This window comes from Photinus pyralis, unplaced genomic scaffold (assembly GCF_008802855.1).
Source record: "Photinus pyralis isolate 1611_PpyrPB1 unplaced genomic scaffold, Ppyr1.3 Ppyr1.4_LG5, whole genome shotgun sequence".
NCBI lineage: Eukaryota > Metazoa > Arthropoda > Insecta > Coleoptera > Lampyridae > Photinus > Photinus pyralis.
The window spans coordinates 46852194-46870596 of NW_022170596.1; the positions used below are offsets into that span (position 1 = coordinate 46852194).

General features: G+C 37.5%; 2 protein-coding genes across 5 annotated transcripts in view; one reads left to right on the forward strand and one right to left on the reverse strand.

The window, feature by feature from the left end:
* The window catches only part of LOC116171500 (gastrin/cholecystokinin type B receptor-like), a 52555-nt gene extending 35095 nt beyond the window's left edge, over positions 1-17460 (reverse strand). For 2 of the 4 annotated variants that reach the window (XM_031488367.1, XM_031488371.1), the window contains exons 1-2: positions 17020-17460; positions 16533-16712 (exon numbers count right to left, since the gene is read on the reverse strand). In XM_031488367.1, coding sequence (XP_031344227.1) covers positions 16533-16542 — 10 coding nt within the window. In that variant the 5' untranslated portion in view covers positions 16543-16712; positions 17020-17460. The remainder of the gene's footprint in view (positions 1-16532; positions 16713-17019) is intronic. The other 2 variants (XM_031488369.1, XM_031488370.1) reach the window with 2 other exon arrangements.
* Positions 1-18403, forward strand: part of LOC116171497 (midasin) — a 126117-nt gene that overhangs the window by 58324 nt on the left and 49390 nt on the right. The gene's annotated exons all lie outside the window — the stretch shown is intronic.

Genomic DNA, 18403 nt, shown 5'->3' on the forward strand with positions numbered 1-18403 from the left:
TTTATCAATATTTCGTTTCGCAATTTTCATAGATTAAAAGTTCGCGTTTAAAACAGCAAATAGTGAGAGCTCTAGGAATTTGCATAGCATTAGAAGGCAGTAATAAAAAGATATATTTTGAAGAAATGTACTACTGCTCGGATCCCTCCGAAAGGAAATCCGTTCCTGCAATTTCTGAAAGTACGGTCTTAAACACGAACTTTCAAGACCGTTTCAGATGTTTTCTGATTTATAACGCTGTTCAGACTGTTAACAGTAGTGAAAATGCTAGACATATACTGAAAATTAGATTATGGAAGTTTCCGTAACTGTAAAAGGATTATTTTGGAATTAATTTACATATGGGTAAACGAAATTCATCTGTCAAAGTATCGTTAATTGAGTTGTTACAAAAAAAACCAGACCTACCTATCTCTGTGGTTAACAATCCATAGAAATTTAGCCGATCTTTGTCTGTCGAACGCCACATCTCACCTTCGATTATACTATGGGTATGACTCATTTTAAAAAATTTACTGTGGCTAGCACAGATACCACCTACACATGGGCGATTCTGCCCAAAAGCTTCTCAGCTCTTCGTTTTTAGTCTAAGAATATGTGTACCAAATTTGGTTGCCAACGTGTATTTTCAGTAAAAAAGTGAGGAGTCATTTACCTCAATGCAATACCCCCCTTACTAACGTGTGGGTGGTGGTTTAATACTCAGGCAACATCAGTCGACTGTTAATTGTTATAATGCGCACCGATAGTGTCTTTAATTCTACCCATTGTTACAGTATCTTTATACAGACAGTGGCGAAAATAGGCGCCCAGCCGCCATGTTGCATCGAAAATTTAAATTAGATGTAGGCAACACACAGTACGCGTATGACAGGTGTTGCATATACAGGGTGGTTGGTGACTTGCGTCACGCATCATAGGGATTTCAATGTAAAATTCATGACATGCCATCCCCAAATTATTTTAGAGCAAAAATGTATTAACGTTTTTTGTAGAAAAAATTTTTTTACGTCAATCAACCGTATTAGTTTACAATTTTTCGCATAATAAAGACGGAAAATTGAAAAAATAAAACCCGCATCTTTTTCAATAATCTGTTATGCCATGGAATTTTATAATACAAAAACTACGCCAATATCCGTCATGCCATGGAATGTCTGCTATAAATCAAATCAAATTCTATCAAAAAGTACTATGCGATCAAAAATGAGTTGCTGTCTAGTTGCCTTTGAAATTTTTGTTTACATGGAAAATCGTATTTCACTTGAACTTCCAAAGGCGACTCGACAGCAACTCATTTTTGATCGCCCGTTATTATATCTAGAACCAATTCGACATAAAGAAAGACTAAATTACTAAAAACGGTTTCCTAGTATAACAATTTACAATAAATGTCACCATTAACTGCAAGACAGTAACCAAGTCGATCATAAAATCCATTTCGAACTGCTGCTAATTGATAACTAGATATCTTTTTGTTTTAGAAAATTCCATGGCATCGCAGATTGTTGAAAAAGATGCGGGTGTTATTTTTCCAATTTTCCCTCTTTATATGAAAACAATTGAAAACTAATACGGTTGATTAGCGTAAAAAAAATTTTTCTACAAAAAGCTAATACATTTTTGCTCTAAAATAATTTTGGGAGCCAATAATGGCATGTCATGAATTTTACATTGAAATCCCTATGATGCCTGACGCAGGTCACCACCCTGTATACAATATTATACATATGTTACGCGCAAATATCGAAAACGCATGAGCGAAAATAACGCATATAACGCATTATAGACGACGCTAAATATTTTTCCGTGTTATGGTCATGAACTTAGGCCGATACAGCGTTGTGGTTATTTTAGGAGCAACCACAATGCGAATTGGATGGTTTCAATTAACCGCACACCAGATTTTTTCAGTTTGAACTTGTTTCCTTAATGCGATGTATGGCTAGTAATTCAGTTATTAGTTTGATTTCAAGGTATGCCATTTCAACCGCTATTGTAACACTAAGAAATGGCATTGCCGTTCTAAGCAAGTACTACGCAGCTCCCGACAGACCTTTTCCATAAAACTGCCCAAATAAAAATAGCGTAAAAACCGTACACGCTTTTCAACCGTCGGGAACCAGCCACGTTTTTTTTTGCTGATTCCAATATTTCACAAAACACCACTTCCACTATAAAAAATTCTCTTTCACTAGGACTTTCAAATAAAGCCCCGCCCATCACAATTAGGGCTTAAACACACTTGTCGGTTTTCTCAACAGCCTCCTTTTATAACGCACACGAAGCGGTAAACCATTCGGCTTAGAAAATATAAAAATTGCAATGTTGTCACTGATTAATATCAAAAGTATTATAATTTTGTATAATCATTATTTTTTATATGCCATTAACAAGTTTATTGCTCGATTTATTGTTATCAGACGTAAATGAGTCCATTAAACACGTATCATGAACAATCATTTGCTGATGATAAGAAGTATGCGTGGACCTCAAAAACAATGAATGCAGACTAAATTTCTTTTATTTCCTGTTGATAAATTTACATTACATTTAACAATTCGTTTTTGATACTAATTAACTCCCTTTAAACACCTGTGAGCCTTTAATATTCTGTGGCAAGCACTGTGTCTAATTCAGATGCAAAGTTACGGAAATTCAACGCTACGGACAAAAGTTAAACGTGTACTGGGGCACACCAGCTCGGCGCCCTAAAACGACGTATACGGAGATAACCGAAGTCGAGCTAATACAGAAAATTACATTACCGCATTTTGGGGGACCGACAGATTGTGCCCCTGAAGATAGTTATAAGCGTTGCTGCACGTCTAACCTGCCTGCAAAAAGGACGGAAGGAAAGTTCGATACTATTCGTTATAAAATGTAAATGTACGTCATATAAAAATAATCAACGTTAACGACCACAACACGTAAAAATATTTAATTACGGTGTTTCGGCCATAACGCGTTGTGTGCGTTATTTTCGCTCATTGAGCGTTTTCGATATTTGTGCGTAACTGGAACATGGCCGCTGATTTCAACAACCAATCAATTGTCGCCACTGTTTCTATAAAGTCTCTGTGTCAAATAAAACCGCTTTTACACGAGGATACTGAGTGCGAGATACAGTCTGTCGTCAGAGTTCATGTCACATACAATTCGCAGATTTTGGGCATTCCAAACTGCTCTTTTACAGTGAGGTACTTTTTCGGCGGGCTAATGAAAAAGTATCCTCGCAACTTTCAACCACCGCTAGGTGTTTTCAGAAAAGATTTGAACCTACCTAGAATCTTTTCGAATAAACACGTCATATTTCTCGGAAAAATTACTTCACATCCGCCTTCGTTCTTTATCGCCGATACCTAACCTTTCATGACACCTCGATGTCTGTTCGGATTTCTGGAATATTCCCTGATTTTTGTGTGGAGATTAGCAGATGTTTAATAATATTTAGTGGTACATTTTACTTCGCTTTCTTCGGATTTTTCAGGCTCGTTTAGAAATGTTCCCAAATTCCCATGTAAATGAATGTAGTAATATTTATCTGGGGCATCATGCAATTTTAGTACGAAAAAAGCATTTCGACAGCGAGTAAACATTGTTTTTTGAAAAATTAAAACATCGTCGCCATCTTGTAAACAAAATAAAATTGGCTAATTACCGACTACGCCCAATCGAACGACGCGACGTCAACGATTTTTTCTATGCCTTTGAATTTTATTGCAAACAAAATCCGAAATGCTCATGTAGGTACTTTTATCTGGGACACCCTGTGTATTTTAATTTAGTACGCAAAGATGTTAATATACTGTCTTAAACATTGAAGAAAACCTGCGTAGTTTCTTCATTCTTCCCAGCTTAAAAGTAATCATGACAATTGTGCAGACTTGGGGACTTTTTCCGGAGCCCTGTAATTAACAACATGATGTGGGGTCGGCGACATCTTGGCGCCATTCCTGAGCGTGTTATACTAACGTCGTGATTTTACAGATTTTTATACACGAGGACTTTGGTAATTTTTTAATTAATTCCATTTTGTACAGTCTAAACGGCACTATAAATCACAAAACGTTTGTCAGTTGGTTTGCTTTTCTTTCAATTTTTGTATCATTCCGATTTGTTTATATTCGCTAGGTCCACTTGAAGAGTTGCTGGCATGTAATATAAGACTGTGCTATTTCGTAATCTAATATTAATGTCCACATTTCCTCGTTAAAGCAAATGGACATATTGCTTGATGGGCGATCAAAAACTGAACGGACCAGGAAATTGTGTGTGGTTTGGAAAACGCTCTGCTCGATCGTTAGTTTGAATAAATGTAGGCGAATCCCTGCTTAAAAGAAGCATACATTTTTTAATTAAATTTTGATATTCCCAAATAAACCCTGCTGTAGTAGTCTATATCTCTGCGAGATATGTAAATGGGAACGATTTTTACATTTAAATGTAAAGCGCCGAAGCAAAACAGGAGAGGGATCGTGTAACGTCACCGTTACAACCGAGGGCATGTAGACATAGGATGTGGAGGGAATATATATTAATCTTGTCTTTTAGTTTTTTAAACGTATATGTACATCGATATTCATGACGGTGTTTAGCGTAATTGCTGAAGCCAACTTATTTTAACCTAAATCGCAATGCGACCTTTTTTCTAAACGCCCCCAGAGTTGGCAACTCGCCACGTGTTTGTCATAAATCTTATTATCCATCCCGCTTGTTTCTTTTGTTATTCCAAAAAAAAACTTGATCTATCTGAAAGTTTGCGGATCCGCCCTTCGTTAACAGTAGTTGCGAAAATATTTCAAAACTTCGGGAGGATAATCACCGCCGTAAAGGAGGCGATTTGCGTTTTATGCTTCGATAAGTATCGTCTGATAGTAACGTACCGTTTAGGTTCAGGATATAGGATACCCACCTACTAACGCCTCCGTTATTATTTTTCAATTGGATCTCGTTTGCGAACAAAAGTTTCGCCCGCGCAATTTAATCCGACCAAATTTTGCGCGGCACGAAAGTTTGTAAACAGATTTTATAGCGTAAAATTGAGGAGAACGCAACGATTTAGATATCTGAAACTTTTAAACGCTACAAGAAGCGAAAAAAGTTTCCCTTTTTTCTCGTACGTACGTGCTTCCGATACTAAGTTTTGTAATCCGATGTCTCGGTCGGATTGGAAATGTTGCTTTGAGAATCGCTTAGGCTGAAAGAGGGCGAATGAAAAATGCGAGGTGTGTTGATGCCGAGCAAATCAATGATGATCCTGTAAAAGCTAAATGAGACACAAATAAAGAAAAAGAAAGACTAAATTTGTACAAAACAATTCATTTCGATGGGACCTTTCATTAGAATACCATGAAGGGTAGAACGTGTGATCCCCCCCCCCCTATTTTCAAAAAAATTATTTGGCGCCACTAAAGGCATGCGTGTGCAAAATCTTGTCGCATGTAAAAGTTACGTTTTACTTTCAAAAACAGTATCTCAGGAAATCATTCATGGGAGGCGGACTCCCTTAAGACAACAAAATTTAATGGCCGTCTGGCACACCAGCAAGACATAGGCTGCATATTCCAAATTCAGGACTCGAGGACAATTTCCCTAAAAGTAGTTCAAAACCGCACATTTATTTAATACATGAAGATTCAAAATATTTGAAGAAAAACAAGCATACGAAGAAACTGAAGAATTTTAAAAACTTGAAGAATGTGAAATATCGAGGGAGTAGTGAAACAAATGAAAAAGAAATTGATAACTCTAAGAAACATAAGAAATGTTCGAATCAGACGTCGAAAAACACACCGCTGCCTTTCGCCCTTCTTCTTTTGTGCATCTTTAGTAGTTTCAATTTCACTACACGATTTGCTTTCGTTTCCTTACGGCTTTTTAGCCCATTTTCTAACGAAATTGGTTGCGCTATTGCAGCCACTTTCTCTGTCCGTCCGTCCGAGGCCTTAACTACTCCTACAGTTTCCAATATATTTAGTTCGTTCTTATTTTCCTTATTTATGAAGATATTTTTTTGAAATTTAACCATAGATGCTTGTAGTAGTTTTTCTTTACTAGAAATCGAAAACTACAAATGTCATTAGCAAAGGCAAACACATCGCACAAAGTAAAAATCAATTGCGCGCATGCGCATACTGATGAAAAAAGGCGAACTTTTTTACTTATGGAGATCTCTCTTTAAAATTTTAACCATAGACGCTTCTAGTAAAAACAAACATATCGCATACAGCATAAATTAAATGTGCGCAAGCGCGAACTGCGCAACGTCAGTTATTTATGGAGATATTTCTTTGCAATTTTAACCATAGATGCCGCTAGTAAAGAAAAACATAGCGTACATAGCTATTGCGCTGAAGTTACTACCTTTTTACTTGTTTGTTTCCTTTCTTTCATATTTTCCTCACGCGTTTTTCTTTCACAATTTTTTGTTTCTCCCTTTTGCATCTACCCTTCTCTTACATATTTCACATTTCACTCCTTCTTTACGTCTTTCATGTTCTTCTACTTTTCTAATGCGTTCTTCTTACCTCTTTCGCCATTCTGTTTCCGTTTCCGTCTATTTAAAGGTCTTTCACATCTGGTTCGCCCTCGCTTCTTCCTTCACGCGCTTTCTGCATACAACCGTGACACCTGTTTTCGATGCCTCAAGACATTCACGTCCCCACTACTTTCTTTCCTCTTTGCGTCACAGCTTCCTCGTTAACTTTCTTCCTTAAAGAGTCCCTCACCCATGCTTTTTTTTGTTACTATTTCTTTGTTACGTCTGTTTTAATCGTCTTTTCTCTCTTTGTTTTCTCAGTGTCTATATTTCCCTTCCTGTCTTCTTCACCTCTCCTTCGCGTTTCCTTGCTTCTGGTCGTGCGCCTTTCATACTTACTGCAAGTTTTCTTTGCGTCTCCCTTAATACATTCTTCCTTTCACGCATCCGCCCCCAGGTTCATGATTTCGCACGTCCTTGTCAAGTTTTGCGCCTCGAGCTTCCGCCATGCTTCTTTTTCTCGTTCCTTAGTGTCTCCTTTTTTCGACCATCCTTCACAGCTTCTGCATGTCAACCTTCTCAACTCAATATCTCCTTTATTAAGGTTTTCTTTTTTTTACACTTTCTCCTCCCTAAAAAACAATGCCGTTTAGACCATGTTCCTACTCCCGTTTTCTTTCACATCTGCATTAACCTCTTTTACGCTTTCTCTTGCCTCGTTGAATTCGTTTTACATCTCTCCTATTCACCCCCTTCCACATTTCTTTCATCCTTTAAAACTTTCCAGTTCTATTTCTCCTGTGTGCCTCCATCCTTGTTTTCCACGCTTCTATTTCATACCTTCCTCACGCCCCCTTTGTTTTACCTCATTTCTTGATCTCTTCTCTCATTTCCTCCATATCTCTTTTCTTTGCCCCTCCTATTTCCTTCGTTCCTCCCCCTTTCACATCTTCCTAGCTTTCTACACATATTTTTTGCACTTACTCCGCATATTTTCACTTTCATGTCTTCATTCACGTTTTTCCTTCATGTCTTTTTTTTCATAATATTCTTTCCTTCACGACTTCATTTTTTATTGACTTTTACACCTTTTTCGGACCTCTTTCACCAATTCTTAACGTCTCCTACTCTTCTTTTTGCCACACGCACGTTAGCTAGTAAGAGAGGTATTGGGGTAAAAAAGGAACCCCCCCCCCCCCCTACTGTCTTGACGAAAATCAAAGAAGTTTGTCCCAAAATGTTACAATTGTAGCGAGTTAGGCCATCATACGCGGAACTGTAAGAATTCGACAAGTCTGACAAGAGTCAGTAAGGGCTCGTGTTTGTTAGCCAATCGGAACCAATGTTTGGATTGCAGATTCGGGTAAAACGCAGCACGTCATGATATTGGTTTTCTACTTTTGAAGTGTTCTTGTTTCCTAGAAAAGTACGCGCAAGTCGGAAATGGCCAATCAATGAAGGCGCTTGGCAAGGGCATTGTCAACATTGAAATGATTGTCAATAATAAGGCTAAAGGGTAATTTTGAGGATGTGTGGTTTGTTCCGGAACTGTCTCGATGACTTCTGCTCTGGATAAAGGGTACTATTCGGTTCTGAATAGTGAAAATTGATTTACAAGGACAAGGATTTCTTTGCTTAATTCAAGAGATCAAATCATCATCATCACTGTGCTAGTTCACAGCAAATTTTCTTATACTTAATTCGCGTTTCTATCATCAACTATTTGGGACTTCTTCTTTGGCGCCTCTTTCGGCACTATTGTACTTCTTATTGTACAATGAGCCAAAAAAGTAGCAACCCATTTAAACGTGACAGCTTTTTTGGATGATACTCATTAGTGAACAAATCGTCACAATTGAACCAAAGGTCAAAAGAAAGTGGAATTTACATTGAGTGAAAAATCGAAACGACAAGTCTACTGATTGAGATCAACCCCACGCGTAAATCTGGTCCAGAAGTGACAGCTTGTCAATAATGCCGATTAATTTCTTTGTTGTATAACCTAGACTAGCAAGAGTTACAAATCACAGTCCGCCCACTCGGGGCTGCGGTTTCCGCAAACTGAATGACTGAGACAAATTTCGCACAGTTTTTCGTAGAGGGCGGAGAGAATTAGGTGCGTAACGTGGTGGATCTTAGAGCTAGACAAACATCTCGAGCGAAATGGGCAATTTAGAGAAGCCAAAGCCCGGAATGGCGTAGAAAATGAATTTTAATTAGTCCCATTTCGGATGTAACCGACCGAAGCTTTGATATGCATATAAGGGGACACTCTCTCGGCTTCAATTAATTCACACCCTGTTCTTGTCGAAACTCGCAAAAAGTCGCGTTTTTTTTATCGGAGAAAGTTACTCGCACGATTCATAATCAATCTTGGTGCCAAGATTACGTCGAGTGGTTGTCGATAATGGCGCTAATGCCGGCGACGACAGCTTAATGACGGAGTAAATGATGATACGATAATTACTTCGATCGTAACACTCAAAAAAGTGTTCGTAGGGCTAGCAGGTCACAGCTGACGTTGTGGTTTATGGAATTCAAATTGCCAAGTACAAGCTCCCGAATAGTCCAGTGACAAATTACATTGTAAAGGATAGAACCCGCCCCTCGTTTGTTCGCAGTACCAAAATCGGTCAGAGTGTCCAAAATCTAACCGAGCAGCTTGGATTAGTGAAGGCTAATGATGCAACGACAAAATATTTTTTCTCCAGACGCGGAGGAAGAAACGGAAGTGTACATACTATTATAAATTTGATAAAACCTAGAACAATTACTTAGTTTATTAAACTATGCAATAAATCGCACAAACTGTTGCGACAAAATAATGAGATGAATGAAAGTAACAAAGACAAACAAGTTACGACACGTCTGACGGTCAGCTCGGCTGACAAACCACGCACGCGCCGTCCCGTTCAGCCAATCGGAGCGCACCTGGCCATATTTGAACAATTCCGTTATACTTCCGTTATAAAATAGCGGAAGCGGAAATGTACAAATATGCAGAACTTAGCAGGGGTGTATTGTATCACTAGGGAAGCCTACGACCGAGAGGATACCAGGGTTCGATACCGGTTCACGTAGAGTAAAAATGAATAAAATTAATATAATGACGACGTTTTTATCCCCCTTGCACATCATCCATATAAAATGTTTGTCGTATCTATTAGACGTATAACTTAAAATTATCTTCGCTTGGAAGAGCATAATGCTATTAAACTGCAGCTTGTTCTTTTGTTTTTCGCGTAAGTTCGGTTTACAGTTTTATGAACTGGGTCCAACTTCCATATACCGTAAATAGAGAAAACTCTAAATTGAAATTGTTCTCATAGTTTCCGCGTCGTCTGTGAAACGGGGACGCCCTTCGTGCTTTTGGGAACACTAAGCTTGTATTATAAAAATCGTGCGATAAACAGTATCGATCTTCGGAAAATTGAACTTAACTTCTCTTTCCTAATCCACTTAATAACTATATTAGGCAACTTTCCACTTGTAACTTGATTTCATTTTGATAACGGGCGACATAGTTTTACACCCCCTTGCGAAACTAATTTATTCACTTACGGGAGCGTCTTTAGCAACGATGCCTTTTAAATTCTGTTAGAACTGTAATCATCTCGCATCTACGCCGACTGATGAAAAATCCGTCTCGCAGGCGGAAGCTCAGGTGAAGTATTGCGATAGATTTCTCACTCCAGCAGTGAGCAAAGCTTTTTATTATACTGCCGGTTCAAAAAATAACTCGTTCGCCCGTTTTAATAAAGTTACGCCTTCGCGAAGATAAATTGGGGGTCTTATCGTAGAGTATCAACTTTGTTCCACTCTTGAAGGGGGGTGCAGGCAAATTAAGTTGAGGCGTTTTGATTTATCTCGCCGTTGAACATTATCTTTATGAAGTGAAACAATGATAGGCTCTAATTAATTATTTCGATAATGAAGCAACTCATTTTGTTCCTTTTGATTGAAAAAGTGTTTTTCTGGAAAGCATCTCGCGTACGCGTATAGAAAGAGGTCGAGGGGTCTCTGCAGCAGATGGCTAACCGGGAGAGGGCGCTTGGGAATATTCCGACTTGTGATATGTATGTAGTTTGCCACATCTGCTACTACTAAGGAATTGCATCCGTCCGCATAAGAGTTTGAGATCTCAGCAGAAAATTGCGTTTTTTTTCAATAGGTGTTAGTACGTAGGGTGAACGAAAATCCAGTGGCGTGGTGGAAAAAATTTTTGGACCACCGTTTTTGAAATTTGACCCAACGTTGGTATTTTTTAATTGCAACATCCTGTATATCTTAACGTCAATGTTTTTGCATTCTTTTTCTTGATTAGGTACATATTTTATTTTATATAATTTTTGATATATAAATTTTATTTAAACAAATGAAGAATTCAAAATTTCTAAAGATCAAACATTCATAATAAATAATAAATTTCTTCCATGGGGATCGCAGTTGGAAGCGTCCCCATTACACTTTTTTTTTTATATAATTACACATCATATTTTTCCAAATTTTGAAATTACATGTTCTACCGTCAGCCATTTTTATTGATTGGTATCGGCTGCCTTAGTTACCATGGATACAATAAACAAAACAGAATCTCCACGAATCCATGGTCTACTATTTAAAAATAGTAAAAAAAAACAAGGTTTTTTATTGATTTTTAGGGCTAAGATTAAAGAAAATATAGGCTGTGATACTTCAATGTAATCAGGAAAAAGAATACAAAAAATTGACGTGAAAATGTAGTGTTGCATTTAAAAAATAACGACTTTGGATAAAACCTCAGAAACGGTGTTTTAAAAATTTTTTTCACTACGCCACTGGATTCTACGTAAAAATACATAAAATGGGCTCTATCATACATGGGTAGTAAAATGTGATAAGATCTCAACAAGTCAAACTTTTCGTTTTCACCTTGTAGGTATCTCAGAAAAAAGTAGATTGAATCTTTTTGTGGTATTAAAAGTTTCGCAAAAAAGTGACACAGAGTTGCGAACAGCGGAGACACAGTGCAGTCTCAACCAAAATACAGGATGTTCCGAAAAGCAAAGACATAATGAAAGATATAATGAAAGCGTTTTACGATATGTTGAGGTACATTGAATTTAGAATTAGGTACATTGGTTCATTTCCAAAACCCTTCTTTTCCATGGCTCAACTTCAACCGTGGGTGGAACCGACTCCACTAAACCCTATGCTCTTTCATCTTTTATTCCTTTTCATCTCACGCCTTTTCATTTTTTTTCATTCGTCTATTACGTGTTCTAATTTATCTTTTGCCTCTTTTCTTTTGCATGTTTTCGGTCAGAACTAAAAATTTGATTTTGGTCGATTTCTTTTTTTCCGTTCACCCGTATCTTTCTTCTTCTCTCAGCTACAGATAGCGTCTCATTTTTATATTTTTTGATTTGTTTATTATTATTATTTTGCTGTCTTCTTTTTGTTCATTTTTTTTCTAATTCTTGAATCTCCCACCTCCCGTAATTGATTGTTCCCTATTCTTTTCATACCCTTTTTTATTCGTTCTTGATCTCTTATCTGTTTTTTTGTCCCCTTTCATTCCTCGTTTGCCACTTTTTGTCTTCCATCTTTCACCTCGTCTTTTGTCGCTCTTGATTCTTCTCTTGTCTTACATCTCTGCTTTCGCAATTTCGTCTTTTCTAATTCCCCTATCATTTATTGCCTCTCTTTCTTCATCTGTAACCTCCCCCAATTTCTTCTCTTTCACGATTTACCTTTCTGGATTCATCTTTTCCAGACACGTAAAACGGTACCAAAAGTAAGAAGAAGTAGCGTATACTTTTGTGGTAGTCCGCTGTACCTTTTAAAATCCTTTGACCTTTGACTTGTCCTATATCCGTTTAGGATCTTTTGGATAAATATATTATTATTATTGTTATAAATAATCAAAGACTTTAAGGCCTGTTTCAATGCCGAACGACCCGAAGGCATGGGAATGTCACAATTTTAAAACTAGGCACAAACCTAGGTAGAATAAAGATCGGATGGGGTAAATCATGCCTAGGTTTGTGACAAACTTGTATTCGGCTTGCTCGGCACTGCTTTTAAGCTACCACTTTTTAGTGGAAATTTATTTAGAGTGCGAGTTCGGCACAAACCTAGACAGAGTAGAGGTTTCATGGGGTAAATCAAACCTCTACTCTGCCAAGGTTTGCTTTTAAAACTATCACTTTTATGTGGAAGTTTATTTTGAGACCTATTTTAATGCCGAAACGAGACCACGGCTTGCAAAAATGACAGTGCCGAGCGAGCCGAAGGCGGTTTGGCACAAACCTAGGTAGAGTAAAGGTCCGATGGGGTAAATCATACTTTTATTCTGCCTAGGTCTTAAAACTATCACTTTTACGTGGAAGTTTAATTAGAGCCCTATTCAAATGTCGAACGAGCCGAAGGTTTATAAAAAGGACAATTTCAAAAACCAGTGCCGAGCGAGCCGATGGCCAGTTCTGCACAAACCTTGGCGGAGTAGTGGTCTGATGGAGTAATTCACACCTCTACTCACCATAGGCACTGGATTTAAAACTATCACTTTGACATGGGAGTTTCATTAGAGCCCTATTTAAATCCCGAATATGCCTAAGGGTTGTAAAAAGGATAATTTTAAAACCATTACACAAACCTTGGCATAGTAGAGGTATGCCTTAGATCAATTGAAAAATAAACTTTCCTGAAGGATTATAGCCTGAAAACCTGATAGAAATGAGAAAAATTACGCTAATTTGATTATATTAAAATGTACAGCGGAGAAACTGCCAAAAAGTATGGCAAAGATTTGTCTCTAAAATGAATAGAATTCTCTTCCGCTTCTTATTTTCACCTCTCGTCTCTCGTTTTTCCTTTTTCGTCTCACTTCTTCCCTCGCTCAGCTCCATCCTCACGTGTTTTATTTTTTCTGGTTCGTGTAACATGTTTCGTCATTATTCTGTGGTCTCACGTTCCTTTTTTGCTATCGCATTTCTTGTTTTTTTTTCTCGTTTCTCATCCTTTGCTCCCCGTTTTTTGTTTCTCGCATTTTGTCTCTTCATATCTTTTGCCATTCTTGATTCTTATATAGTCTTGCCTATCGCTTCTCATGTTTCGTTTACCGCCTTATTTAATTCGTCGTTTGTTTTTCGTCCGTAATCTTTTTCTATGCATAACCTGGTCACTCATCTCTCCTTTCGCATTTTTCTTTTCGCATCTTGTATCGTCTATCCTTTCCTAAAATGGAATGGCATAATTGAAGTATCGCCTATCGTTTCTCCCTGTTCCCTGTCTCTCCATTTCATTCGCACAAGTATCATCTTTACTGATTCGTCTTTCACCTTTTGGCTTTCGTCCTTTCGCCCATCATAGTTTGTCTTTCTTCATTAATTTCACGTATTTCCCCCTTGTTCTTGACGTTTCATATTTCGTCTGTCGTTTGTTTAGTGCATTTTTCCTAAAATAAAATGCGTTATTTTCGTTCATCCGTGTGAGGGACGAGATCTCGGCACTTGAAAATTCGTTGGTATCTCGTTTGATAGATATAGGTCTCCTATCAGTGCAGTAAGAATTGTTTTTTATTCCTACTTACTTCAGGATGATGCTCAAAAATGGGCAGAATGTTTATTTATAATAGCAAATCACATGAACTAACTTTTTTGCTCTTCGTGTCATAATCTCGTTTTGGTTAAGTTGGTAGAGCAAAATCTTCTCATTTATTCTAAATTTTCGTCGCCAAATACAGGGTGAGTCAATAAATTAATCGATATGATTTTCGTTTTGGACGAGATGTAAATTACATATAACTTATTTAAGATATTAATATAAAACTCAGGAAAACCAAGATAATTCGAAAACTATCAGAGATAGGTATTGGACATTATTATCAAAAGTTGAAGGTTTTTGGAGGAGCTAAATGATGACAGAAAAATATACAGGGTGTTCCATTTAAAAAAAGTGATTCTTTTAAATATGAAGTTCTGCAACTTTGGACCTACCAAAAAAAAACACCCTGTAAGTTATATTTTTAATGTTTCATAGGAGATGTATTTATTTGACTTTTACTTAACCCAGGATAAAAGGTATAAAACCTGGAATCAAAATGTAAGTAATGGGGGGTGGGGGGGGGGACTAGTTTTATCCTTCATGGTACTCTAATGAAAGGTCTCAACGAAAGGAATTGATTTCTACCAACCATAGCCCTCCTTCTCGACCTCGTATCGTGATCGGGTCTATTCCCTTATACCTCAAGAACGGATTGTCGGAAGAGGGTACTCACAAAGGGCGATTAAGACGTCTGCAAGAAATATATCCATTAGTGATGTAAAACAAAAGCTATTTCGGTTAAAAAATGCGCTTTCACAATTTATACTTGTTTCATTCTCATATTCTTTTCTTTTCTTCCCGTTTCCCATGCTTTGTCTATTATATTTCGTGGTTCTTCTCATGTGTTTCACATCTGCCCTCTTTTGCTAATGAATCTATGGTCTTTTCCATCTCCCTTTTTTACTTTACAATCGTCTCTCGTTTTTGTACTTCCTTTCCCCGGATGTATTTGTCTCATATAGACCCGAAAATCGGATTGAAATTGCAATCGGAACCATTGTAATATACACATTATACTATAATACATGGTCAGCTTAGTGAATTTGTACTTATTGTGATTACTATGATTTTCTTCACGAAACTGACCGTGATTTTTGACACTAAGCATCATGGCAGGTGATGGCTAATGGTAAATTAATTCTTAATTGAAGAGCCCAGTATTTTATGATTTAAAAACGTTCAGCGGAAGTGTTCCGCTCGAACTGGCGACAAATTGCTTTAACGAACCTACAACTTTATTTTTTAACAAAAACCAAATTAATTCGCTTTGTTCTATAAATTCGAATTGGATAAACGAATTTCGCAATTAATTGCCAAAGCGCTGCACTATGCGAAATTATTTTCGTTTGAACGTAATTGTGTAAATAATGGATTGCATCTGTGGGATATTTTAACCGTTTCGAAATTGCTTTCTCATCGCGTTATACATTTATAGACCGATCGCGGTACGACTTTAGAATTTCAAGTAAATCTTACTTCCACAATGGGAGAAGTAAATGGGATAGTTCCTCGATTATTAGTGGAAATCGGATGAGACTTGCCGTCAGCAAATCACATAAACTTGTTCTTGCGATTTCTATGATTTTTTGGTCAATGTGAGAAGGTTCGACGAAAGCTCCAGGAAAAAGGGGCATTCTTTATTGTTTGAACGAGACAAACCATAAAAGTTACAGTTTGTTCGATGACAACGTACGAGCGGACAAAAGGCAGTAATGATGGATCTGTAAGGTTTCATTACACTTCAACTTGGAGGCGGTTCTTTTCACGATTTTGAAAAGTTTAGCTGTGATCCGATGTCTTTGGTAGTCTAGCACGTCCGAATGGGGCTTGTCGTAAAGTTTGGTATCGGTTACAGCAAGTTTAAAATGATTTTTCTTACGTATTTTCTTAAAATATTATCTTTAAACTCATTAAATTTTCATCCCTGCTATTCTCGACACGTTTCCATAAAATTTTACGCGTTATCCACTTTCCGCTCCGTCTTTTTGAGTCCATCTCCAGTTAAAGTGCCATAGCGGAATAGGAAACTAATCACGTAGCTCTGCATTGCGCTAGTAACCATCTTAATCACTCATTCATATTAACTATAAATGAAATTTCTAGCCTATTAACGATTACGAACATCTGCGCTTCGTCGCTGTTTCTTGTGGATTAATCGTTTAAAGCTCTAATTAAAAATCGCAATTGAAAAGTTCACTGAGATTGGAAGATTTATCATATTTCCATTGTAGAATTACAATCCCAAACACCGTCATTCGAAAGAAATTGGATTACGCTGTGTTTTCACCCTCTCGTTCAAATATTTGTCGCGAAGATTATGGAGAAAGCTTCCACGAATCGAGCTTTTTTCACACTCGCTTTTAATTGCCGTTAATATAGCGGATTTGCACTTGTTACGCGGAGGAGGATTGAGGGAAAACAAAAGATGGTTTTTCATAATTTATTGGAGATTCGTGATACTTACCGGCAGCCATTTTACTGCTCTTTTCCAAACTATCGGGCACTAATTTTACGTCAAAACATGCTTTATAATCGCGCGCTCTGCATCATCACTGCTTTTCTCATGGTCTAACCTGACTGGCGGAAAATGAAGGGATGATTTTCGAGAGCACTGGGTATGATCTCAATTTTGAAGTGGGCGGATCTGTAAATCCGTTTAAATTTCGCGTCAAGTCAAACATACGCACAGAAAATCTCATAAATATACAGATTCTATGAATATCTGATTTTGTATGTATCGAAGCACGTGCTGCTCTAACGAATTTTGAATAACCCTCACTGCCTTTAAAGCGAAAAGTTTAAAGGTTTTGAAGCTGCAAAGAAGACGATTCGAACAAAAACAGCTAAACTTTGCAAGCAAATGTTGTCAAACTGCAAAGATGTTTTAGTAAACTTCAAAGTCAGATATTCAGTTTTTTGCGTTCTGTTTGAAGGCACTTAAACTGCATTACTTGGTTTTCTTTTCGGTCCTGTTTCTCCACAGTAATGCTCATTTAAATTTGATTCGATCGAAGGTAACCGTACGAGTTTGTAGCGTCTAAATACCGAATCCGATTTTAATGCTAATTGGTGGATTATTTTAAATCATCGGTAACTTCCTTAAAAATTGAGAGTACATTCAATGCAATCGTATGAGTTGGTAGGGTCAGAATAAGCAAATCGTTTGTTTTTTGCTTCAAGAAGGCCAACGCCTAAAATTCGAAACTTTTTGAGATTAAAAGCAAACTTAATCGTGCATTGTTTAGAAAAGACATCGAAAAAAGCAGTGTTTTGCAACTCACAACTTTTTTATCTAGCACTTTATTAAGACAATCACATTTCGTAGGTGCTTAAGATTAATAGTGTACGAGAACGTTTACGTACGGTAATTTTAAGCGCGCTTTAGCATCTATTTTGCACGAAGTTCGCGACAAGACTGCAGGGATGCTGTAATGTGCAACTTCTATCGCAATTCTCATTCTCCAGGGATGAATACATGAAGGTGCGCTCATATATGTTTCATTTGGTAAAAAGTTTTATTTGCGGCTGCCATTCCAACTTTAATCCCATGCGGTTGTTTCTTAAATCGGAAAAGTATTTTTCTTCAATGGGGGCGAAATTGATGGGACAAACTTTCCCTCGAGGTCGATCTTCGAGTCGTGCGATTTTTTTTTCTTCCGAATACTTACGAATTTATTTAAGATTCCCCGTTAGACGAGCGCGTTTGCAATTAGTTGCGCCTTTTTTTCCTGGCCGTTTTCCAAAGCGGGCTCGGATGTTATCCTTGAGCGTATCCTGTAAATTATTACGCGTTGTGTAATCTCAAATTAATGCAACTAGATTATTTTTTATTCACATCGGCTGGACGTTGGCCCCCCTACTTTTTTTAAGGGTAACGGGCGCTTATCTCCAATTCCAGCGGTGTGCCACTTGTTGTAAGGCGACACATTCGTAAATAAACATTTATTGAATTTTATGGGAATCGTTTCTTTTTATTGAAAGTAGAAGTGCCATTATTCCACCACTAATATAAGAGTCGAAAGCTACGATTCTTCCGAAATAGGATTTGTAATCTCAGACGGCTGTCTTTTTGTTGCGACTAGAATTGAATCAGTATCTTTCTGGCTCTGACTAGGGGTGGGGGTATGATACTGTACATTAATCTTCAATAATGCAATAGCTAAACAGCTAACCGCGTCATAGACCTCAAATTTTGCCATAAGTGTACCTTGACTGTGAAAATATCCGTGAAAGTCGCTGGCTGTATGGCGGGGTGGTTTCTCGAAGCCGACGGACGAACTCTCTTTTTGGTTCGATGACGTGGAGTAAAGTTGTATGATCAAATTTCCTTTTACT